The 26,117-nt window shown below is 45.2% G+C and overlaps 1 protein-coding gene across 1 annotated transcript in view; it reads right to left on the bottom strand.

Moving 5' to 3' along the window:
• Window positions 1–26,117, bottom strand: part of LOC137429822 (CUGBP Elav-like family member 4) — a 350,832-nt gene that overhangs the window by 85,413 nt on the left and 239,302 nt on the right. The window contains 1 exon segment of the mRNA XM_078779894.1: window positions 22,296–22,439. Coding sequence (XP_078636020.1) covers window positions 22,296–22,439 — 144 coding nt within the window.

Raw genomic sequence — 26,117 nt, 5'->3', positions numbered from 1 at the left:
AAGGGTGAAACTACCTAAATCCAGGAACACTGCTCACCTCCAATCATTTTTTCCCAGAACACTGCTCACCTCCAATCATTTGTTCCTCGTTTTTCCCACCTGTGGACCAAACTTTGATATTCCCTTCAATCACATTCTTGCCTTCACGTCTTCAAGACAGCTGTTCACCACCATCTCAGATCTTCCCCAATTCAAAACCACGATCTTTTCTACCCTCGCTAACACAGCCTCTCACTCAACCCAACTCAAACACTCTGTGTCTATCCTGTAGTGAAATTATACCAAAGTTGAACCCAGGAGAGTTACTCGCTTCAGCCACTGAAGGGCGTCTATAAAACCTGGGACGTCCGCGACGCAGAGCCACACCTGTGACATTTACTTTACATGTAGTCTTGAATGGTACGTATATGCTAGACTCGCACATATATGCTAAACTAGCTTGCTTTGTCTATTATTATCGGTCCGCTTAGTATGATACCAAGATCCTGATGTCTATTGCATGATTGTATTTTACAGGATGATGTCAAAGATCTAATTGAGATTAAACCTACCTATGGGACAAGTTGTGGATCTGGTTGATTTTCACAACACTTAATCTCAATTAAGATCTATGGAAATGGCGGGACACAAGATGATCAATGTACCGATACTCGGCTCCGACCCACAAGCTGAGGAATCGGGCTCGGTGTTCGCTCACTGGCTCAAAACGCTGGAGAACCAGTTCGGCGCCCGGGATGCCGTACCCACCGCTGAAACGAAGCTGTCTGTGCTACAGACCAAAGTCGACCACAACGTTTACAGGAGAATCGTTCGATGTACGACGTACGATACCGCCGTGGCGGAACTAAAGCGCCTTTACATTAAGAAACGGAGCGTGGTGTACAACCGGCATCTGCTCGCCACGCGACGTCAACAGCCAACCGAGTCGATCGACCGCTTCGCTCAGGAGCTGCGGCACCTCCTCGCGGACAGTACTCAAGAGGTACGGACACACGAGCAAGTCCAAGACGATCTTGTCCGAGACGCTTTCGTCTCCGGAATCAGCTCTACAGATCTGAGACTCAGGCTCTTGGAGACAGCTGACCTAACGTTCGCGGAGGCTCTACGGGTGGCCAACGTTTACACTAAGGCCCGGAAACAATCCATGGAAACAAACTTCCTGTTCTGGCTGGAGTTCCCCAAGGCAGTGTTCTGGGCCCTGTGCTATTTCTGGTCTTCATAAATGACCTCTCCGACTCTGGAAAATCCTCTCTATCTCTTTGCTGATGACTCCACTATCTGCCGCTCCATTCCTCATCCCTCAGATCGGCAGTCTGCAGCCTCCTCACTCTCTGCAGACCTGGACAAAATCACAGACTGGTCAAACAAGTGGAACATGTCTTTCAATCCTGACAAATCTCACACTCTTACAATGTCTCTCCGAAAGGACCGACTGGACAACCCTCCCATCTACTTTCTCAACAATCCTCTCCAAGAAGTTCTGTGCTCCAGCTTTTGGGTCTCACTATCTGCCATGATCTTTCTTGGGAAAACCACATTTCCAAGCTGGCCTCCAAAGCCAGTCGCCGACTGGGCATCCTCCATCGTGCGAAGTCCTTCCTTTGCACACCTGAGCTCCTCACCACATACAAGGCTTTCATCCGCAGCTCAATGGAATACTGTTCCCCCCTCTGGGCTGGTGCTCCTGCCTCACACCTTGCTCGGCTTCACGCTGTTGAGGCCAAAGCTTTCAGAATCATTGGAATCTCCTGCGATGTAGTCAACTCCGAGGGCCTTTCACTCACTCACCGCAGGCAGGTTGGTGGTCTTTCTGTCTTCTACCGACTCCTCTCCGGCCTTGCTCCCCCAGCTCTCTCTGTGCTCTGTCCCCCCAATATTCCTTCAGGTCGCACAAGATCTGCCTGCAACCCTCTTATGGTTAAACTGTCAAAGTCTAGGCTCTCTGCTCACCTTCACTCTTTCATTCCCCTTTTCTCCCGCCTCTGGAACAAACTCCCCCACTCCCTTCAATCCCACTCCACCCTCCAGGTCTTTAAAACAGCTGTTCACCACCATCTCTTATCTTCCCCCATCGAAAACCTTGATCTTTTCTACCCCCGGTAATTCACCCCAGAGTCCTTGCAGTGTTCATATGTTTTATTCCTCTCCCACCTCCCCCCAAGTCCTCCCGATGTCCCTGCTCTCAAATGTTGTGTTTGTGTCCTTCCCCCTCTCCCACCATATTGTCTGTCGCTCCCACTGTTTTTTGTGTTTTGTGTGTCGGTTTGTCTTTTTGTGTGATTAATGTTAGCTCTTTCACGAGCCTCGATCTTGTATACAAAAAAAAACAAAAAAAAACAAAAACAAAACGCTTATGACCACTCTCGGATCATTGCGGGGACTACTCAACTCGCGAGACCGGAGAAGGCTACAGCCGAGGATACGGGTGCGGACTCGACTACGGCCGAGCCCCTGGCCACTCCCGAGGTGGACTCGGATTCCGGCCTAGCAGCAGCTACAGCAGCCAGGCCTGACCGGAACGCGACGTGTTACTTCTGTGGCAACCGGCAGCATCCCAGGTCAGCGTGTCCGGCTCGGGAAGCCATATGCCATTTGTGTTCTACGAAAGGACACTTTGCTAAAGTCTGCAAGAAGGCCGCGTGGGGCACACGAGCACGCGCGACCTTGAACGGGCTAATCGCCGAGCCAGCGGACCGAGCACAGAGCGGGGCGCCTCACCCGGCCTTGATGAGCTGTCCTCCTCCTCCCGGGCCCCTGGCTGCACGCATGTCCTTGGTGAAATACATCAGGCCGCCACAACAAATGTCGCGAACGCGACCGGCCGCGGAGCGATCGACCTTGACTGGTGTTCGAACGCCTTCCTCAAACAAACAAAAAGTTCCGGCTTTGAAAGCTTCTCCTGATGTGCATGTGCATGCGCCATCTGACGGCAGTGAAAGTACAATTGACTGCGATCTTTCGAACGTGACACGAGCACCCTCTGACGGCAGCTTGTACGAACTACACGCTCTTGGATCGGCACGTCCAACTATGCGTTTGGCACGGGGACCCTCCGGAGGCTCCTTCGACGACCGGAAAACTGCAGCCGGTGTGGGATCCACGCGTGAGGCGCGATCTTCTCGCTCGGACGGCGCAATACCTGCCGGATCTTCTGGCCTTGACCAGGCCATTATCCCGCTCTTGGTCGAAGGCATTTTTGCACGGGCCCTAATCGACACAGGATCTACGGATAGTTTCATCGATCAGCGGCTGGTGCGTCAACATGGTTGGCCGGTCATCGGGACTACACGACGGATCTTCATGGCCTCCCAGGGACTTCGGCTCAGCACGAAGGGGGAATGTCGATTAAAACTTGTGATAAAGGGACGCATGTTTTCCGATGTACATCTCATGGTCTTGCCTGCCTTATGTGCTGACATCCTGTTAGGACACGATTTCCTTAAGCGACATGGATGTTTGGAAATTGAATTCGGTGGGACGGACACGCTTGCTGTGTGTGCCCTCGCGAAAATGGAAATTGAGCCTCTTTTGCTGTTCCCCAACCTGACCACTGACTGCGCTCCTGTAGCAGTAAAATCGCGGCGCTACTCACGAGCGGACGCGCAATTCATTGCGGAAGAAACGGCCCAACTCTTAAAGGACGGTGTTATCGAACCTAGCCGGTCGCCGTGGCGGGCCCAGGTCTTAGTGGTGCGAAGTGAGGCCCATCGCCGGCGCATGGTAATCGACTACTCACAGATGGTTAATCGCTTTACACAGCTGGACGCCTACCCCTTACCGGGGATGGACGCGCTAGTACGACTGGTGGCCCAGTACTCCGTCTACAGCACTCTCGATCTGCGTAGTGCGTATCATCAGATCCCCATCTCTAGGGCTGATCGCATCTACACCGCCTTTGAATCGGGTCAAAGGTTATACCAGTTCACCCGATTACCTTTTGGGGTAACGAACGGGGTCTCCTGTTTTCAGAGGGCTATGGACGACCTCGTTACTAAGGAGAACTTGACAGATGTCTTTGTCTATCTGGACAATCTTACGGTTTGTGGGTATGACCAGGAGCATCACGATGCTAATCTGAGGCGCTTCCTCAAGGTCGCGCATAGGTATCGCCTAACCATGAATGAGGCTAAGTGTCGTTACTCTCAACGCACGATAGATCTTCTGGGGTACACCGTGACCCATGGCTCTGTCTCTCCGGATAAGGAGCGTCTGCGACCTTTGCTCGATATGGCCCTTGCCCGGCGATCGAGCTTCGCTGAAGCGTGCTCTCGGGCTGTTTGCCCACTATTCGAAGTGGGTGCAAAATTTCTCCACGAAGCTCCGCCCCCTCGTGGCCTGCGACACGTTCCCCATGAGCCTGGCCGCCTTGGCGGCCTTCGGGGGCCTTAAGGCCGACATCGCTGGTGCCGCTGTGGCGACAATCGACGAGAGCGAATCTTTCGTCGTAGAAAGTGATGCCTCGGATCATGCGATAGCGGGCGACTCTCTCCCAAGGGGGGCGCCCGGTGGCTTTCTTTTCGCGGACTCTCACCTCCGCTAAGCGGAGGCATTCGTCTGTCGAAAAGGAAGCGTACGCGATCGTCGAGTCGATTCGGCGGTGGCGACCGTACTTACTCGGGCGATGCTTCCAAATCATCACGGACCAACAAAGCGTTGCGTTCATGTACGACACCTTACATGCTCAACGTATTAAGAATGAGAAAATCACTCGCTGGCGTATCGAACTCGCCGACTTCTGCTACACCATCAAATACCGCCCGGGGAAGGATAACCTGGTCGCAGACGCCTTATCGAGGCCGGCTACGTGCACGGGGATCGTAACTTTGGAGGGCCTGCGCGCTCTGCACGACACTATGTGTCATCCCGGGGTGACGCGTTTCGCTCATTTTGTGCGTAGTAGTAATCTGCCGTACTCGGTTGAGGACATCCGCCGTATCTGCCGTGACTGCGCTATATGTGCGGAACTCAAACCGCGTTTTTACAACCCTCCCATGGGGTCGCTGGTTAGGGCTACTAGACCGTGGGAGAGATTGGCAATGGATTTCAAAGGACCGCTGCCGGTGTCAAGCAACTCTCGTTATCTGCTCACTATCGTTGATGAGTCCTCGCGATTCCCCTTTGCTTACACGTGCGGGGATATGATGGCTGCCACGGTCATACGGTGCCTGCAGAATTTGTTTTCTATGTTTGGGTATCCGGCCTACGTGCATACCGATCGGGGTGCGGTGTTCCTGTCGCAGGAGGTGAGAGGTTATTTGCTCCAAAATAATGTTGCTTCGAGTTACACCACACCGTACAGACCCCAGGCGAATGGGCAGATCGAACGCTTCAATGGGATTATATGGAGGGCCATCACGCTAAGCCTCCGGACCCTCGGCCGGGGTCTCGATAAATGGGCTTGGTCGCTACCTGCGGCTCTGAATTCGATCCGGGCTCTCCTATGTACGGCCACCAACCAGACTCCTCATGAACGACTGTTCCACCACCCTAGAAGCTCGGGTAGTATCCGATCTTTACCCAGCTGGCTCGCTGAGCCGGGGCCGGCTTATCTCAAATGAGCGGTGCGCACGAGCAAGTACGACCCCTTTGTGGATAAGGTGCAGGTACTCCAGGCTAATCCCGAGCATGCTCGTGTGCTGACGGCAGATGGACGCGAGTCCACTGTCTCCATACGCCATCTCGCCCCTTGTGGGGTCATCGACCCTTATAGGGATATCGACGAACCGATTTACGAGTCTATGGACTCTACCGAAGCTTCCTCTATGGAACCTCTGTCGTCACCTACACCCCTGCCTGAAGGCTCTGAGGTTCCCCCTCCGACACCTGCCTCCAGCGGCTACTCCGACGGAGACTCCGGGCTTGGGGACGCCGCACCCGGTAGTTTCCGGACGCGGGCTGGCAGGGTAGTTCGCCGCCCCGACCGCTACGGGTGGACCAACTGACATGGAATGACGTACCCTAATCAATTAATGCTGACGCACGCTTACGATCTGCCTAGCGGCAGTATAGTTCTAACGGCGGGGAGAATGTAGTGAAATTATACCAAAGTTGAACCCAGGAGAGTTACTCGCTTCAGCCACTGAAGGGCGTCTATAAAACCTGGGACGTCCGCGACGTGGAGCCACACCTGTGACATTTACTTTACATGTAGTCTTGAATGGTACGTATATGCTAGACTCGCACATATATGCTAGACTAGCTTGCTTTGTCTATTATTATCGGTCCGCTTAGTATGATACCAAGATCCTGATATCTATTGCATGATTGTATTTTACAGGATGATGTCAAAGATCTAATTGAGATTAAACCTACCTGAGGGACAAGTTGTGGATCTGGTTGATTTTCACAACATATCCCATGTGTCGTTTCCTGTCCTCCATTCCTCCCCACACTCCTTCTATCTCGTCCAAGTCTCTCTTTTCTTGTCCTTCAACCTTACTGTTGGTGCCCCCCTCCACCTCTCTCCAGTTCCTTTTATCCTGCTATGTCCTGATCCATTCAGTGTACTAGCTTTTCCACGAGCTTTGACTTTGTATACAAAAAAACAGTCATCTGGGATTGTACGCATCGTATTAACCGAGACACTTTGGGGGAAAGGTTTAGGACAACATGTGCATACAGAAACGTGCTATGCTTCAATGGCATGGAGGTCATATCGGAACTATCCTGAAATTAAACAAAACTTTGTATTTTCCTCTGTAGCAAACAATGCCAGTCTTATGTTTGTGTAAGCAACACTATAAAAGAGATGTTTGTCTGTCTGTGTGTGTCGCCATTTTTCTCAGACATGGCCAAACAGATCGTAAAACTTTCAGAGGTTCATCAGTGAGTTCCAGGAAGCGTTTTAGAAAGGAAAAAGTTTTTTTTTTTTTTTTTTTTTTTTTACTTCCAACAACCCTAAATGTACACTCCCGGTCAAAAGTTTTAGAACACCTCAATTTTTGCAGTTTTTATTGAAATTTACGCAGTTTAATGTCTCAATGTACTCTGAAATTAAGCACAGACAAATAAACAATTGGAGATTTAAAAAAAGAAATCATAGAATCATTTTGTTTAACAAAATTTAATTTAAATTTTTGACTCAGCAAAGTAGCCACCTTTTGCAAATATAACCGCCGAACACACCCGTGGCATTCTTTCTACAATGGAAATCAAATATTGTTCGGGAAGTTCTTCCCAACACTGTTGCAGAAGTTCCCACAAATGTGTTGCACTTGTAGGTTGCTTTACTTTCACCGTTCCGTCCAGTTCATCCCAAACCAGCTCGATGGGGTTTAAGTCTGGAGACTTTTTTGAAGCCTACCGTCATGTTCTTTTCCTCTAAGGTAGTTTTGACATAGCCTAGAGGTGTGTTTAGGGTCATTATCTTGCTGTAGGATGAACCCCTGACCAACTAGGCATATACCAGAGGGTATTGCATGGCGCTGCAAAATGCTGTGGTAGCCCTTTTGGTTCAGGGTGCCAGCTGTGCAAGTCGCCGACTCTGGATCCAGCAAAAGAGCCCCAGACCATCACGCTTCCTCCTCCATGTTTGACAGTTGGTGTCACACACTGAGGAACCATCCTTCCGCCTACTCGACGGCATACAAAAACCCTGCATGATGAACCAAAGATTTCAAATTTTTGATTCATCGGTCCATAAGACCTTCTTCCAGTCTTCAGTAGTCCACTGGTGGTGCTTCATGGCCCAGGCAAGCCTCCTTTTCTTATTTTGCCATCTTAGCAATGGCTTTCTTACTGCCACTCGACCTGTCAAACCTGCAGCTCGAAGTCTTCTCTTCCCAGTTGTAACTGAGACTTGCTTACTTCAACCAGTGTTAAGCTGTGCTTGAAGCTGTTGTCCTGTGAGCCACCTATCACGCAAGCTGTTGACTCTCAGAAACTTGTCTTCTGATTCGGTTGTGGGTTTGGGTCTGCCAGACCTCTTCCTGTCAGAGTTTCCTCCAGTTTCCAATATACTACTTCCTGCAGTACAATATTGTCCAAATAATGCTTCAGAGGGTGCAATAATAGTCTGTTCCAATACTGCTTTTATACAGACTGGTGGTTTGTAATCAAGTAATCAGCAGAGGTTGGGACACCTGTAGGAATTGTTTGCATCAACTTTCAAGGCTTAATTTACTTACATTGCTGCAGAACAGCTACAAGTTGTTAACCCATTACTTGTTCCCTGAAGAAGGCCTGTTTTTTTACAATATAACTGTGCAATTTACATTATATTCCCGTTTTTGCTAACCTAAACTTTTTTTTAACCTCGATCAGTTTACTGGTTACCTTTGTACCATTTCAGGTTATTCACTGGACATTAAACTGCGTAAATTTCAATAAAAACTGGAAAAAATTGAGGTGTTCTAAAACTTTTGACCGGTGGTGTATCTTTAGTGCCTAAGCCTATGTGCTATGTGATTAAATTAAATCATTTAAATTCTTGACAGGAATTTAAATGATTAGAACAGCACAGGGCAGTGCTGGAGACCCTGCTCATACTTAATAAATGTGCAAAGTCATGGCATTTCATCTGGAACAGCCTGTATTTTACATATTGACATACAGTACCTTCAGAAAGTATTCACACCCCTTGACTTTTTTCACATTTTGTTGTGTTCCAGCCTGAATTTAAAATTGATCAAATTGAGATTTTTTTGCCACTGATCTACACATACAGTGCATTCAAAAAGTATTCAGACCCCTTCACCTTTTTCACATTTTGTTATGTTGCAGCCTTATGCTGAAATCGTTTAAATTCATTTTTTCCCTCATCAATCTATACTCAATACCCCATAATGACAAAGAGAAAACAGGTGTTTAGAAAGTTTTGCAAATTTATTATAAAGAAAAACTGAAATATCACATTTACGTAAGTATTCAGACCCTTTGCTATGACACTTGAAATTAAGCTCAGGTGCCTCCCATTTCTCTTGATCATCTTTGAGATGTTTCTACACCTTGATTGGAGTCCACCTGTGGTAAATTCAATTGATTGGACATGATTTGGAAAGGCACACACCTGTCTATATAAGGTCTCACAGATGACAATGCATATCAGAGCAAAAACTATGCCATGAGGTCGAAGGAACTGCTGCAGAGCTCAGAGACAGGATTGTGTCGAGGCACAGATCTGGGGAAGCCTACAAAAAAATCTCTGCTGCATTGAAGGTTCCTAAGAGCACAGTGGCCTCCATAATTCTTAAATGGAAGAAGTTTGGAACAACCAGGACTCTTCCTAGAGCTGGCCGCCCGGCCAAACTGAACAATCGGGGGAGAAGGGCCTTGGTAAGAGAGGTGAGCAAGAACCCGATGGTCACTCTGGCTGAGCTCCAGAGATCCTGTGTGGAGATGGGAGAAACTTCCAGAAGGACAACCATCACTGCAACACTCCACTGATGTGGGATTTATGGCAGAGTGGCCAGACGGAAGCCTCTCCTTAGTGAAACACATGAAAGCCCGCTTGGAGTTTGCAAAAAAGCACCTAAAGGACTCTCAGACTGGGAGAAACAAGATTCTGTGGGCTTTCATTTAGATCCTGATTAGATCATGGCGGTGATTGGCTGAATTTTGTTACCATAGCAACCATCTCGATAACTTGGCTTGTGTTTGCGATATTTCAAAAACCGTTCAATTTTTTTTTTTTGTATGCTAAGTCGAGGCTCGTGTAAAAGCTAACATATAGAACATATAATAATAGAGGGAGCAGGAGGCAAGAGGGGGAGAGAGAGGGAAACAAAACAACAGTAGAGAACAGGGACATCGGGAGATCCGTGGAAGGGAGAGGGCTGGGTGGGGTACATGGGATAAACAAGATGGACATTACAAGGACTTTCAGGAAAGAAAACGGAATTTGAAAAAGGTGGATTTGGGGTGTATTAACGGGGGTAGAAAAGATCAAGGTTTTGGATGGGGGAAGATAAGAAATGGTGGTGAACAGCTGTTTTAAAGATCTGGAGGGAGGAGTGGGATTGAAGAGAGTGAGGGACTGTGTTCCAGAGGCGGGAGTAAAGACGAATGAAAGAGTGAAGGTGAGCAGAGAGCCTTGATTTTGGCAGTTTCACCAGAAGAGGGTTGCTGGTAGTTCGGGTGCGTCCTGAAGGAATATTTGGGAGACACAGCACAGACAGAGTAGGGGGAGCAAGGCCGGAGAGGAGTCGTTAGAAGACAGAAAGACCACCAACCTGCCTGCGGTGAGTGAATGAAAGACCCTCAGAATCAGCTTCATCGCGGGAGATTCCAATGATTCTTAAAGCTTTGGTTTCTATAGCGTGAAGCTGAGCCAGGTGTGAGGCAGGAGCACCAGCCTTGATGATTTTTTATACAGAACTATTCCTCAGGATTTTAAAGACATTATTATTGTTATATTATTATGATGATGTTGTTGTCATTGTGTGATGATGATGTACAGTACTGTGCAAAGGTGTTGGGCCACCTTGGAAATAAACATTTTTATTATCGCATTGGCATATTTTAATAACTAAAAGGTGTTATAATGATCATGTTTTATTAAAGGGCTACCTTTAGCGAATTGCCCTTAGGGTTAAAGAAACAAAAAAGATTTGTATTTTACAATATTAATGCATGAAATGTCGATATTTGATGTGATGACCACCTTTTTCATGCAAAACTGCAGATATCCATTTTGGAATGTTTTCCTGCCATTTCTGGAGAAATTCCATTGGGAGGTGGTTTCATGCATTCTGCAAGGTTTCCCATAATTACCTCTGCCACCGAAGGAGGATAAAGGTTATGTATTCACCCCTGTCTGTTTGTCTGTGAGCAGGATACATCAAAAGGTTGTGGACGGATTCAGAGAAAGTTGGTGGACAGGTTGGGTGTGCAACAAGGACGAATCAATGAAAATTTGGTGAAGTTCTGGATCCGGATACTATAATTTTAAAAGTGATTCTTTAACATTGAGAGATGGGGCCAAAAACGACAAATAGCAGGATATTTCAAAAAGGTGTGGAGGAGTTATAACAAAATTAGGTGGATCAGTTGGGTAGGTGACAAGAACAAGGTGATTCGATTTTGGTTTAAGTCTGGATTCAGATGCGGCCTATCAGTGGTATACAAAAAGTAAACTGTTCAGTCTGGCGGAGGTATGCACTCTACCAAGAGCTGGTCTAGTTCATCTTTTGATGTTGGTTGTTTTTCCTTTTTATGCCTCCTCACTCATAACCTTAGCTAAAGACAGTTCGGAAAGATCATGGAAGGTGGCCGTAGGCATGATGTTTTCGGGTTGCCCATTCGTCCGTCCGTCCGTACGTATGGGCGAAACCTCATTTTTCTCAGCAACCACATGTCCGATTGAAACGAAACTTTCAGGGTAGCAGTGACATCATGCAGAATGTTTTTATGATAATTGTGACGTCATAGGCCACGTGGTATGGCAGTCATCTTGGATTAAATGCAAATACCAGCCAAAAATGTTTAATCGAATTCCTTATCCTAAAAATCTGAAATTGCATGCACATGATCTATGACCCATTGGTATTGGAATATTAAATTTATGACATCATAGGTCACATGGTTTGACAGCCATATTGGATTTAACCTAAAACCTTTAAAAAAACATCTTCTCCCAAACAACCAAATCGATTGACTCGAAACTTTACGTGTGTCATTGACTAGGCATGGAGATTAAAAGGTGATCACGAAAACATCATTGGTCACATGGTATGACAACCATATGGGATTGCAGGAAAATATTAAATAATTACATCTCGGAAACCGCTTATGCTATTGATGTGAAATTTGACAAATATCATCTAACACCATTGTTGCCTATAGATTGAAAATGATGTCATAGGTCACGTGGTTTGGCAGCCATCTTGGATAGAAAACGAACCTTATCCAATCAACATGAAACTTCACAAATGTAATCCTTTACCCATACATATGCAGAGGGTACATTTTAAAGGTCACAAGTCGTGGCATGGCAGCCATATTAGCTTGAAAGCCGATATTTAAAAAAATCCCTTCTCTGAAACCGCTTCACCGATCGATGTGAAACCTGTCAAGGCTGGTGAAAATGTGAAATTTGAAAACAGCTGAAGGGATTTAAATCAAACTTGTTTATTTTTAGGACAGTGAATGAGGGCATCTACCTTTTGTGCGACTATGCGGAGGCATATTGGCGACACAGTCACATTTCTCTAGTTCTTCCTGTCTCAATAATCAAAACGACTGAGGATACCAGATATTTTTTCAACTAATCTGTAATTTCCCTCTTGCAGGACCGTGCCTCACCTGTGACCTCACCCGTACCCAATATATCAAACTGAATGGGAAGCAAAATAATAGTTTTTCACCAAGAAGGCAATACTCGTAGAGAAATATCCCCACAAAATAGGTATTTCCCACATGTCGCATTCAAAAAAAAAATACAGATGTATAATGAAACCGGAGAAGATAAAGATAGAAAACGGATTTGAAGGCCAAATAAAGTCAGCAAAACAGAGGCGCACTACTTAAAGATAAGTTACTTAAGAACTGGTAACAAAAGGTAACAAATCCAAGAGCAAAATATGCCATAGAACATCAGAGTTGGGATGCTAATCAGTAGGGAAAGGTACTACTTCAGAGTGATGAGTCAAAGTTTTAAGTTTTTGGACAAGAAGAAGGCAGGATGCCAGGAGGAGGGTTGGTGAGAAGTCTAAGGATATGTGTTTACAGCCTCCTGGGAAGCATGGTGGATGCACTGTTCGACATGTATTTTTGCTGCTGACATTGGTGATTTGGTGAGAATTGAAGGAACAATGAATGCTGAGAAGTACAAACAGATCCTAATCCACCATTGTATCCCGTCAGGAAGGAGGATAATTGGTGACACCTTTGTTTTCCGGCATTACGATGACCCCAAACATTGCAAATGTTGTTAAAACATATTTACAAAGACAAGCAGAGTCAGGAAATCTACAGTTACTAGAATACCACCTTTGGAGGCCATTTTTTCCCTGCAGAGCAGGGGTTGGCCTTTTTCGGGCACCATGGTCCCCTTTTTGAAGCGATATTTTATGGCCGGATGCCCTTCCTGCCACCAACCCTGTTCGTCAACTCTTGCGACACAGAGAACTCTACAGTTACTAGAATGGCCCCTTAAAATCCTGACCGTATCATAAAAGCTGTCTGGGATTACTTGGACATGAGGAAAAATGAAAAACAACCAAAATCAAAAGACAAATAATGGGAAACATTGCAGAGTGCATGAAACATTGAAACAGCCTCCCAATGGAATTTCTCCAGAAATATCAGGAAATAATTCCAAAACGGATATCTGCTGTTTTGCATGAACAAAGCATTAATAAAATAAAAGCATTAAAATTGTAAAATGCAATTCATTTTTGTTTCTTTAATAAAACATGATCATTATAAACACCTTTTACTTATTAAAATACGCCAATGGGACAATAAAAATGTTTATTTTCAAGGTGGCCTAAAACTTTGGCATAGTACTGTATGTTGATGATGTTGATGATGGTGGTGATGGTGGTGATGGTGGTGATTATGATGGTGATGGTAATAGTGATCGTGGGGGTGACGGTGGTGGCGATGGTAATGGTGGTGGTGATGGTAATGGTGATGGTGATGGTGATGGTGGTGGCGATGGTGGTAGTGGTGGTGGTAGTGGTGGTGGTGGTGATGATGGTGGTAATGGTGGTGGTGGTAATAGTGATCGTGGGGGTGACGGTGGTGGCGATGGTAATGGTGGTGGTGATGGTAATGGTGATGGTGATGGTGATGGTGGTTTTTAGAGTGATGGTGGTGGTGATGCTGGTGGTGATGGTGGTAGTGGTGGTGGTAGTGGTGGTGGTGGTGATGATGGTGGTAATGGTGGTGGTGGTAATAGTGATCGTGGGGGTGATGGTGGTGGCGATGGTAATGGTGGTGGTGATGGTAATGGTGATGGTGATGGTGATGGTGGTTTTTAGGGTGATGGTGGTGGTGATGCTGGTGGTGATGGTGGTAGTGGTGGTGGTGGTGATGATGGTGGTAATGGTGGTGGTGATGGTGGTTTTAATGGTGATGGTGGTGGTAATGGTGATGGTGGTAGTGGTGATGGTGATGGTGGTGATGATGATAATGAGGTGATGATAATGAGGTGATGGTGATGGTGATGATGGTTGTGGTAAAGGTGATGGTGGTGGTAATAGTGATCGTGGGGGTGATGGTGGTGGCGATGGTAATGGTGGTGGTGATGGTAATGGTGATGGTGGTTTTTAGAGTGATGGTGGTGGTGATGCTGGTGGTGATGGTGGTAGTGGTGGTGGTGGTGATGGTGATGATGGTTGTGGTAAAGGTGATGGTGGTGATAATAGTGATCGTGGGGGTGATGGTGGTGGCGATGGTAATGGTGGTGGTGATGGTAATGGTGATGGTGATGGTGATGGTGGTTTTTAGGGTGATGGTGGTGGTGATGCTGGTGGTGATGGTGGTAGTGGTGGTGGTGGTGGTGATGATGATGGTGATGCTGTTGATGATGATGGTGATGATGGTGATGATGATGATGTGATTGTGGTTGTGGTGGTGATGATGATGGTGATGGTGGTGGTGGTTTTAATGATGATAATGAGGTGGTGATGATGATAATGAGGTGATGATGATGGTGATGATGATGATGGTTGTGGTAATGGTGGTGGTGGTGGTAATGGTCTTGGTAATGGTGATGGTGGTGGTGGTGGTGATGATGGTAATGGTGATGGTGGTGGTGATGGTGGTGATGGTAATGGTTATGGTGATGGTGATGGTAATGGTGATGGTGGTTTTAATGGTGATGGTGATGGTGGTAGTGGTGATGGTGGTGGTGGTTTTAATGGTGATGGTGGTGATGATGATAATGAGGTGGTGATGATGATAATGAGGTGATGATGATGGTGATGATGGTTGTGGTAATGGTGGTGGTGGTGGTAATGGTGATGGTCTTGGTAATGGTGATGGTGGTGGTGATGGTCATGGTTATGGTGATGGTGATGGTGGTTTTAATGGTGATGGTGATGGTGGTGCTGATGGTGGTAGTGGTGATGGTGGTGGTGGTTTTAATGGTGATGGTGGTGATGATGATGGTGATGCTGTTGATGATTATGGTGATGATGATGATGGTGATGATGATGATGGTGATGATGGTGATAATGGTTGTGGTAATGGTGGTGGTGGCGTTGTTGCCAAAATAATTGATAGATTGAAGGCTTTTATAGTCCACTTCTGCAAACTGAGTTCGTCTCAAAAGAATTGCTGTGACGATATCGTAGTGTCGCTATAAATCCGGCTGGCTCACTAATGCACGTCAAGCCGAATGGGATCTGGGTGCTCCACGTGCTCTGGTCTGTAGGTAGCGTTAGTTACACTTTGTTGTCGACTCTCAGGGCCCTTATGACATTTTAATGGGCACCAAAATGCTATTGCTGCCTAAATCTCGCAAAGTGAATGAAATAGGTTCATAGTGCACCATTGCTTATTCAAGTATAATCAAGAAAGACACATAAAGGCAGAAGGTATAGCAACGGTTTTTTGTGATCAATACACAAAGGTCTAAATGCAGATTCGTGCAAATAAAACACAGACATGAAACGCCATTTGAACACTGCAGGGGAAGAGGGAACCGAGACGGCAGATGGACTGGTGGGCAATCAAAGTCCTCTTTTTTCCCAAACGAAAGGCGAGCTTGCGGTGGGTGACGATTGAACGGAGGTGTGATGTTTTAATGATTCCAACATTAATGTTCGGTCGGTACAAGGTGTGCAATTATGGGTAAAATTACTCCGTAATTGAAAAAGTTGATAACGTAAACATTATGCTCGAGTCTGGGGAGGAAAAAAAAGAGGAAAAGATGAAAAAAAAAGAAAGAGTTGAACAGTAAATTGCAGAAACTTAATAATTAATATGATAATGAACCAGAGCGAGGAAGAGTGCAGATTAATCTTACATCCGATGGAAGAGAAAGGCAAAAATTATTCCCCGTGTAAATGCTCGGAAAGCCTTCCGAGGTGAATAAACAGACGTTGTGTGGAAAATAATGTGGAGAGGTGCATCGTTTGAGTGCAAATTAATAAGGCTGGAATCGAGGGGCCACAAACGCAATAATTACAACTGTATAAATGGAAATCTTCAGTGCGCACGCAATATAATTACATTTCATACAATCGGAGTGAGAGACGGGGAAAGGATGCAAAGTTTTCCACTTGCTCGATGCAACTGAAGGTATATCGAGTGCAATTTGCATTGAAAACTTCCGCTCGGATGTGCAAGCACAACTACCCCGAATGCAAATTACCGGCCGTCAAAGAGCATTGCGACCGCACTCTTCTTCTTCTTTCATATGCAGGATATGGCAATTTGATCGGTGCGCTGGCGGTAGCTCGCCTACTCTTCATGAAGGACACCGAGACCTTTAACATCGACCAACTAATGCCGGCAGATGTGACGGTGACAGCAGTAAATGTGGGGTGAACTTGATCCCATTAAATGTGAATTAAACAGGGTGAGACTTAACTTCAAGGTTTCCGTATATAACATCTGAGGGTCGTGAAGGAGCCTGTAGCCTACACGTACAGGGTGTTCCTAAATTAAATGATCTTTCCTATTTTGAATGTAAATTAAAAAAAATAACTTATAGACATACAGCATACTATTGACACCATATTGTAGCCCAACTCAAATAATTAATATTACCTCCGCCACTGAAGGTGGGCACAGGTTATGTTATCACCCCTTGTCTATTTGCCTGTCTCTCTGTCTGTCTGTTTGTTTGTTTGTTTTTGTGGCTGTGAACAGGATATCTCAAAAAGTTATGGACGGATTCGGACAACATTTGGTGGATAGGATGTGTGTGTGTGTGTGTGTGTGTGTGTGTGTGTGTGTGTGTGTGTGTGTGTGTGTGTGTGTGTGTGTGTGTGTGATGCGGACAAAATGGTTAGATTTTGGTGACAATCTGGATCTCGATACTATAAATTACTAAGTTATTCTTAACCATTGAGAGATGGAGCCAAAAACGATATATAGCAAGATATCTCAAAACCTTGTGGACAGATTCGGACAAAACTTGGTGGAGAGATTGTGTATGTAACAATGGAGAATTGATTCCATTTTGGTGAAGATCTGAATCTGGATTCAAGACAATTTTAATTTGTCAAGGGATTCTTCACCATTTAGAGACAGGGTCAAAAACGATATATAGCAGGATATCTCAAAACCTTGTGGACAGATTGGGACGAAACTTGGTGGATGAGTTGGGTTGGTGACAAGAATAAGCCAATTATAATTTGGAGGGCCGGATCCAGATCCGGCCTATCGGTGGGAAACAAAACGTAAAATGTTCAGCGTGACGGAGGTATGCGCTCTTCCGAGTGTCCTTCTAGTTACCTCTGCCACCAAATTCGGTAGTGGAGGTTGTTTTCACCTCTGTCTGTCAGTTTGTTTAATATATATTAACAAACTGCTTCCTTTGTTTAATAATTTATCTCCTATTAATACAATCTACTACCATCCCCAGATCCTTCTCCTGCGTGACATGCTCCAAGATTGTCCCTTGCATCATGTAATCACTATTTTCATATTTATTTATTTTTATTTTTTATTTTTTTGTATACAAGGTCGAGGCTCGTGTAAGAGTTAACATTGATCACAAAAATGACAAACTGACACATAAAAATATGATAAAGGGAGTGGGAGAACAAGATGGAGAGCAGGGACATCGGGAGATCTGTGGGAGGGAGATGGCTTGGGGGGAGGGGGCATGGGAAGGGGGGGTGGGGGGGTGGGAGAGGTATAAAACACATGGATACTGCAAGGACTTCCAGGAAAGAAGTCGGTATTTCAAAAAAAAGTATCTGGGGTGAATTAACAGGGGTAGAAAAGATCAAGGTTTTGGATGGGGAAAGATAAGAGATGGTGGTGGACAGCTGTTTTAAAGACCTGGAGGGAGGAGTGAGATTGAAGAGAGTGAGGGAGTTTGTCCCAGAGGCGGGAGAAAAGCGGCATGAAAGAGTGAAGGTGAATAGAGAGTCTTGATCTTGGCAGTTTAACCAAGGGTTAACCAAGAGGGTTGACCAAGACCAAGAGGTTTAACCAAGAGGGTTGCTGGCAGATCTTGTGCGACCTATAGGAATATTTGGGGGACAGAGCACAGAGAGCTGGGGGAGCTAGGCCAGAGAGAAGTCGGTCGAAGACAGAAAGACCACCAACCTCCCTGCGGTGAGTGAGTGAGAGGCCCTTGGAGTTAGCTTCATCGCGGGAGATTCCAATGATTCTGAAAGCTTTGGTTTCAACAGCGTGAAGCCGAGCTAGGTGTGAGGCAGGAGCACCGGCCCAGAGGGGAGAACAGTATTCCATTGAGCTGCAGATGAAAGCCTTGTATGTGGTGAGGAGCTCAGGTGTGCCAAGGAAGGACTTCACACGACGGAGGATGCCCAGTCGGCGACTGGCTTTGGAGGCCAGATTGGAAATGTGGTTTTCCCAGGAAAGATCATGGCAGATAGTGAGACCCAAAAGCTTGAGTGACAGAACTTCTTGAAGAGGATTGTTGAGAAAGTAGATTGGAGGGTTGTCCAGTCGGTCTTTTCGGAGAGACAGTAAGAGCGTGAGATTTGTCAGGATTGAAAGACATGTTCCACTTGTTTGACCAGTCTGTGATTTTGTCCAGGTCTGCAGAGAGTGAGGAATCTGCATACTGCCGATCTGAGGAATGTGGTATGGAGCAGCAGAGAGTGGAGTCATCAGCAAAGAGATAGGATTTTCCAGAGAGTCGGAGAGATCATTGATGAAGACCAGAAAAAGCACAGGGCCCAGAACATTACCTTGGGGAACTCCAGCCAGAACAGGAAGGGGAGATGAGAGAAAAACATTCAGGGCCACACGTTGACTACGACCAGAGAGGAAGTCCGCAAGCCAAGCGTGGAGATTTTCATGGATACCATTAGAGGAGAGTTTGGTGAGCAGAGCTGGGTGCCAGACCGTATCGAAGGCACGTGATATGTCAAGGGAGACAGCTCTGATTTCCTGTTTGGCATTCAGGACCTCCATCCATTGTTGAGACAGCAGAAGCAACATGTCCAGAGTAGAATCACCTGGTCTGAATCCAAATTGATGATCCGAGATCAAGCCATTGGAGAAAAGGAAGGATTTGATGTCAGAAGCGATGATGGAGTCCATGACCTTGCTGATTATTGGGAGCAGGCTTATTGGTCTGTAGTTGCAAGGATCTGTTTTTGCACCTTTTTTGTGTAAAGCAGTTACATTATTATTTTACATTATTCTTACCCATCCCCAGCACCTTACATTTATTTATGTTAAATTGTATTTGGCAAATCTTTTGCCCAATCTGTTAAAGTACCTAGACTTTCCTGAATCCGATTACCTCCCCCTCTGCTATCTGCTTTACCTCCGAGCTTTGTGTCATCTGCAAATTTGGAAAGCCGACTCTTAACCCCATTGATGTAAATTATGAATAATAATGGTCCTAGAACCGATCCCTGGGGTACCCCCACTACTTACATCCTCCCAGCCAGACATCCTCCCACTCACAACCACTCTTTGTTTCCTATCACCAACCCAGTTTCCAATCCAGTTGGACAGTCGACCAGCCATAACCTTAGCTAACGGCCTTCTGAAAATCTAGCTATACTCCATCCACTGCACTACACCTCATCCATACAATGAGAAAATTCTTCACACAACTGCAATACATTTGTTTAACATGACCTCCTTTAAAAAATCCATTCTGACTACTTTAAATTATTTTAAATTTATCGAAATGACTCCCAATCTGATCCCTAATTAATGTCTCCAACACCTTTCTCACAACTGAAGTCAAGCTAACAGGTCTATAGTTCCCCAATTCCTCGCTGGTTCCTTTATTAAATAATGGTGTTACATTTACTTCTCCACAATCCTCCGGTACCTGACCTGACTCCAATAAGCTGTTAAAGATATCGGTTAACATCCTGCTTACCCGCTCTGCTAACATCCCGCTTATCCACTCTGCTAACATCCCGCTTATCCGCTCTGTTAACATCTTGCGTATCCACTCTGAACATCTTGCGTATCCGCTCTGCTAACATCCCATTTATCCACTCTGCTAACATCTCACCTATCCACTATGTTAACAACCTGCTCATTTGCTCTCTTTTTTTTCTTTTTTTTTTTCTTTTATCCACATCCCATTTATCCACTCTGCTAACATCCCACTTATCCACTCTGCTAACATCCCCCTTATCCGCTCTGCTAACATCCTACTTATCCGCTCTGTTTACATCCCGCTTATCTGCTCTGTTAACATCCCGTTTATCTGCTCTTAACATCCTGCTTATCCACTCTGGTAACATCCCGCTCATCTGCTCTGTTAAAATCCCGTTTATCTGCTCTTCCATCTCCCTCAATACTCTTCATTGGATATTTTCTGGCCCTGGAGCTTTATCTTAGCTTTCAGCTGCTTCTTAACTTCGTCCACTCCTATCTGGAACTCCTCTAAAAGCCCTCGCTCAGCCCTCGATGAATTATCTCAGCTCCTGGTAATTCCCCAGATTTGTGTAAATGTTGAAGCAAAATAAATATTTCCAAACTGCCAACTCACTTTCATCACTCATCAATCTTCCTGTGATATCCCACAATGGGTCTACACTTCAAAAATCCGGGCTGACTGCAAACCTCAACTCCTTTGTTCCTCGTTTCTCCCGTCTATGGAACTGCCTTCCCCTGCCGTTTTTTCCCCCTCTTCTTCCCAGGGCTTCAAGCAGACAGAGCAATGCCACCTCATGTTATCCCCCATCCTGACCCATCATCTTCATTACGCCAATTAACTTTTCCGAACCCGACCATCTCACTTGCCGATTTCAGTGTTTCCTCCTCTTCACTCCTCTCTATCTTCCTTTCCTGTTCGTTAATTTCTTTTCTGGTTGTGCCCAATTGTTGCCCCGCTACCCCACTCTCAATTTGACCTTGCTCTTCTTTGAGGCTGCTCTTGTAGATAATCATTTTATAGGTCCCAATTTAAAAAATGAACAAAGTGTAGGGGATTTGAACTTGGGGTCACAGCATCATTAGTGAATTAAGTTTTGAGAAGAAAACACTGAAAATAATCATTTAACAATATCATTTGATACAATTCTATGTTCCAAAACCCTTCATTGGAATTATAAACCATAAAGTGAAAACTAAATTAAAGTCTACAGCTGAATTAATAAATTATTGGCAGAATTTGATGCTTTCAAGCTCTCTGATGGCTGCGTGATAGACATCTTTTTAAATATATACAAGGTAGTTAGCTGCTGCTCGTAATGGAGCCGTCACACACACATGGACATACAGACGGCACAAACATAGCCACTTAATGTAGAGAAGGTGCTGTCACTTCCCGGGCTACTCTGGGTACCGGTGACGTCACAACAATGGCGGATGCCTTTCTCACTATACTCAGCTGAGCATTTACTCAGAAGGAATTTCCTCCTCCCCATAGATGCCATCTTAAAAATCTTTGGTATGACTCGGCTAGGGTTTGGCCGCCAACCCCCCAGACTCGGAGCGGATACTTGCATTTCATACAGGTTGATGGCTTAGCAGTTAGGGTGCCGGCTTGGGATCCTAGGATCCTGGGTTTGAATCCCGGTCGATCGCTACGCCAGTGGGGTTGACTCAGCCTGTCATCCTTCCGAGGTCGGCAAATTGAGTACCAGTTCACTGGTAATTCCCTGTGTGTCGCAAGAGGCGACTAACAGGGCTGGTGGCAGGAAGGGCATCCGGCCATAAAACATTGCTTCAAAAAGGGGACCATGGTGCCCAAAAAAGGCCAACTCCTGCTCTGCGGGGAAAAATGGCCTCTAAAGGTGGTCCAGACAGGTTGATATCCAAATGTATGTCACAAATTTGGTGGATTAATTGGGTATACACAAGGAATAAATATGCAGGAGGATGCCATTCGGCCCATTGTGCAGGCGCAACTTCAACACCAGTCCAGTTTATATAAGAAAAGAAAATGCAAAAAAAACTATGTGACCATTGTGACCCCATTCACTCGCAATGTATCCAAATAGCCGATAGGGGGCACTGCATGGTGGGTAAAGCTGTTCTTCCGAGAGAGCGTGAAGTTGTTTGCCTCTTTGGTGAGCAAGTCCGAATACATTACCGCCCAGATACTATAAACCACACTCATGTGCCTCGTCATGCGTCTGACTTAATGAAAGAAATGACAAACTCTCTCAACACAGGACCAATCAAGGAATATGGTGTAGCAACTAGCAAGAAGATTAGCTTGTATTACACGTTGTCTATGAGATAAGCAGTCGCAAAGGCCTACTGAAGAAAGAAACACTCACTGCCTGTGTGTAGGCTCCATATGCGCCAAACTGCAGTGCCATAGGGTTGAATATCCCGAGCTGACCGGCCATTTGCTGCATCCTCCTTAATGTTCGCTCCTTGTCCGTGTCTGCAAATTTCACCACTAAGCTGGACGAAGCACCCTGTGGGACAGTGGGGTTCAAAATGTTGATAGTTTAACATTCCAATTCAATGTCACCAGTACGCGAGATCTGATCTTTCATACCTAAACTAAACGTTTGGTCATGTGGACATAAAGAGTTAAACCACAGCCAGTAATCTGATCCAATGTGACGTGTCATTCTTCAATATGTTCAATATGGTGCTCCCAAAACAATTTCCTGATCACAAGGATTTTCCTTCATTGCTTTCCCGGTGGAAGTCCAGGTTGGGAATTGATGAGAGTATCAGCACATAGGTGCCTCCTCTTTTCAAAATGTGGTGAGATTTTTAATGTACAGAAACAATTGTTACCATGGGAACTTTAATGTTCACAATCAACTGCTCGAATATGGGACGGCTGAGTTAGTTAGTATCTCTCATGAAAGAACAGTGTATTTATTATATGAAGAAATGCCCTGCCTAGAGAGTACCATTCCATAAAGTTCCATCCAATCCCATCGGGAGTTAAACCCAGATGAACCAGTAATGCAAACGTTATTTAAGCATAATGGCGTCGGGTGATGAAATATTTAACACTGTCCTTCTCAAAATCAGGTAATGAGACAGATCAAAACAATCCTCAGAATCCATTCATCTCTTGGCTATGAACAATGGTAGATCTCCAATAACAATGGAATCATTTTTTTTGTACCTGCTTGAAGTACACATAGAAATGTCATTACCATTATTTCTGGACAACCATTTGAATAACTGACCTACATCAGGATAATAGACTGTTATCCTTCCTTATTACCCTCAAAATATAACCGTACAGGTAGGTGTTCAACCATTAGAACAGGTCTGCGAGCAATAATGAATCCAGGCTCTGCAGTTACACAGACAGTGTTAAGATTTTGTAAATCAACCTGTCTGACACTGTGGGTACAAATATCTCACCGCTGTAACATAAGTGGTACATAGGGCAGCACCTAGTCTATTACTGTCGACCATAGCCTTAAATAGTTGAATATTATCTTTCCTCACCGAGATCGAATAATGAACAGGTCTGAGCTTATCCGTAACACTTTGGTGAAGTATGTCACCCGGAGCTGTTTGCACAGTGCAAATGAACATCAACCGACAGCTTGATGGAGTACTGCCCTCCTTTCTGGGCTGGCTCCCCTGAATCGCACCTTATTCAGTTTAACGCTGTACAAACCAAGGCTCTCAAGATCATTGGAATCTCCAATGCCTAAACTGATTCTATGGGCCTATCACTTTCCCATGCTCACCACCATCTCAAATCGTCCCCAATCCAAAACAATGATATTTTATAACCTCGCTAACCCAGCCTCCCACCCCACCCAAGTCAAGCCCCCCTCCTACCAAATTTACACTTTTTCTCTCCTGAAAGTTTCCGTCTGTCCATCCCATGTGTCCTTTGCTGTACTCAAATCACTCCCAAATTCACCTCCTTCCAAATTTACAGTTTTTCCCCATGCATCTTTTCATGCCTCCCTCCCTCCCCCCCCCCCTATTTCTACCCAAACCCATTGTTTATCCAAGTCTCCCCTATTGTCCTTCAAATCTGTTGTTGGTGTGTCCCTCCCCCCCCCCCCCCTCTTCCCCCCTCTCTCTCTACTGTTCGCTTTGTTTTGTTGCGTCCTGATCCGTTCAGTGTTCCAGCTCTTCTACGAGCCTTGACCTGATCTACAAAATCTACAAAAAGACACCGGACATACATAGTTACATTTTATACTGCAATCCCTGCAAAAATATTGCATTCCAAAACGATTATCTTTAGTAATTTATTTACTGGTTTGCATTTGGGAATGTTCCAAGTTAATGGAAACAAAATTAAAGAAAAGAAAAGTTTTCCAAAGCATAATTATTTGCATCATACCTCATGTATCGGAAGCTGAACCGGTGACCCGAGTCCTTCTGAAATCGAGTCCATGTTAGAGATCTACCAAATTTGAAATGTCATCATTGCCATGTCATGCTCTGTAAAGTCACCATCCTTTGCCTGTTGTGCATTGCGGCAAAAAGGCTGTCAAAAGCTTGCTCATCCATCGTTCGGTTATCATCCTCATATGATCTGGGGACAAAATTCATGTTGGTCTTGCTTCAAGCCAGCTTCTGCCTTCGTGTAATACAGTGTTGCTGCATTGCACAATGTTATTATATTCGTTAAAGGATCATGTTAAGTTAGCTGTCTTGCTAGTGCGCGCAGTCACAGGTTAATAGGCATGGCGGCTGCATGCGAGGGCCACATTTCCTGCCCTTTTCCTCTCGCTCGGGTGCATTATCATTGTCATTATAATCATTCTTTACCTGGTGCTACGTGAACAAAATTAAGTCGTAGCTGTTGGTAAAAAGGTTTTTGTACAAGTACAGTACTACATCAGACTTTTACTGATGTATTACCCAATCAGAGTTGTAATTAACTTAAGAGTTTTATTTCTATGAGCCAATTGCCTTTTACTTGTGTAATTTCAATGCAAATTGATGGTTAGGAGTGCATATAGTGATTTCAAATGTGGAGAGATTTCGCACAGTGACATTCTGATAACAACAGGCCTGGAGATGCAGCAGCTTTGTTTCCATCTCCAAGGTGACACCACAAGATTAAATGGGACCTTGAGGTAAAGCACATCATCTACCAATCACTATTGAGCCAAACATGTGATCTGCAACAATGACATTACCCTTACTAATGGAATAATGAATCAAAAAATATTCTGCTACAGGCCTGCTTGAGTGTAGCCGCTTGTGTTTGTTAAGATACTTGCCCAAACACTTAATGGACAAGTCCGTTATTTCACTTGTAACACATATTTTATTCGCTGCAATGCCATATATGCAAAACTGAAATTTGAGATGAATGTCTACAAGTGAGTTTATGTGTTCAACGGTATTTGCTGGCTGTGTCTGTATGTACGTACATCTCACTTATGGAATATGCTCCTTTGATACACACACAAAACAATATATATACACACACACACATCTATATATAATGGAGCAAGTGTATGTGATTAAATTAGACTACGGATTTTTATGTTAAGAAAATAGGCCTTTTATGTTTTGAAAAGCGGAATTTTTTTTTTTTTATGTGAAAAAATCCCGAAATATTTTTTTCCCCCGTTTTATTCATTTTTTATTATTACCAAGTTTTTCAGAAATCAGTCAAAAAAAGAACAAAAAATGGTAAGCTTTTTCCTGCACAACATTAAGCACTCTGGGCTAGTAAACAGGTAAAAAATGATGTTCAGGTACCTTTATTGCAACCGCATTGTTTGATAAGTAGAGGACTAGAAGAAATTGACGAGACCCTTTTAGGAACGGTTAAAGTAGGTGTTTGAAATCATTATCTTGGTAATGTTCTCCTTGGTGAGGCGGTGTTGGCGGTCGGTGAGGACGTTTCTGCAGACGGAGAAGGACCTTTCCACGTCGACGCTGACGATGGGGCAGTACCTCAAGAGGGGGATGTCGGCAAGCTTGACTCCAGGCGGCACACCAACCTCAGATCCGTGCTGATCTCCATCCAGGATCAAAGCCACTGTCCTCAGCACACCAATGTCGGGATTGCGCTGCAGCACCGCCTTGAACTTGGTGAGCAGGATCTCCTTACGGCAGCCTCGGATCTTTTCGAGCTCCTCCTTGGCCTGATCAAGGAGCTGGAAGGCCTTGGCCAGCTCCATGCCGGCCTCCTCCAG

This window comes from Myxine glutinosa, chromosome 6 (assembly GCF_964187855.1).
Source record: "Myxine glutinosa chromosome 6, kmMyxGlut1.1, whole genome shotgun sequence".
Taxonomy (NCBI): Eukaryota; Metazoa; Chordata; class Myxini; order Myxiniformes; family Myxinidae; genus Myxine; species Myxine glutinosa.
This window is presented reverse-complemented; position numbering and strand designations above follow the sequence as displayed.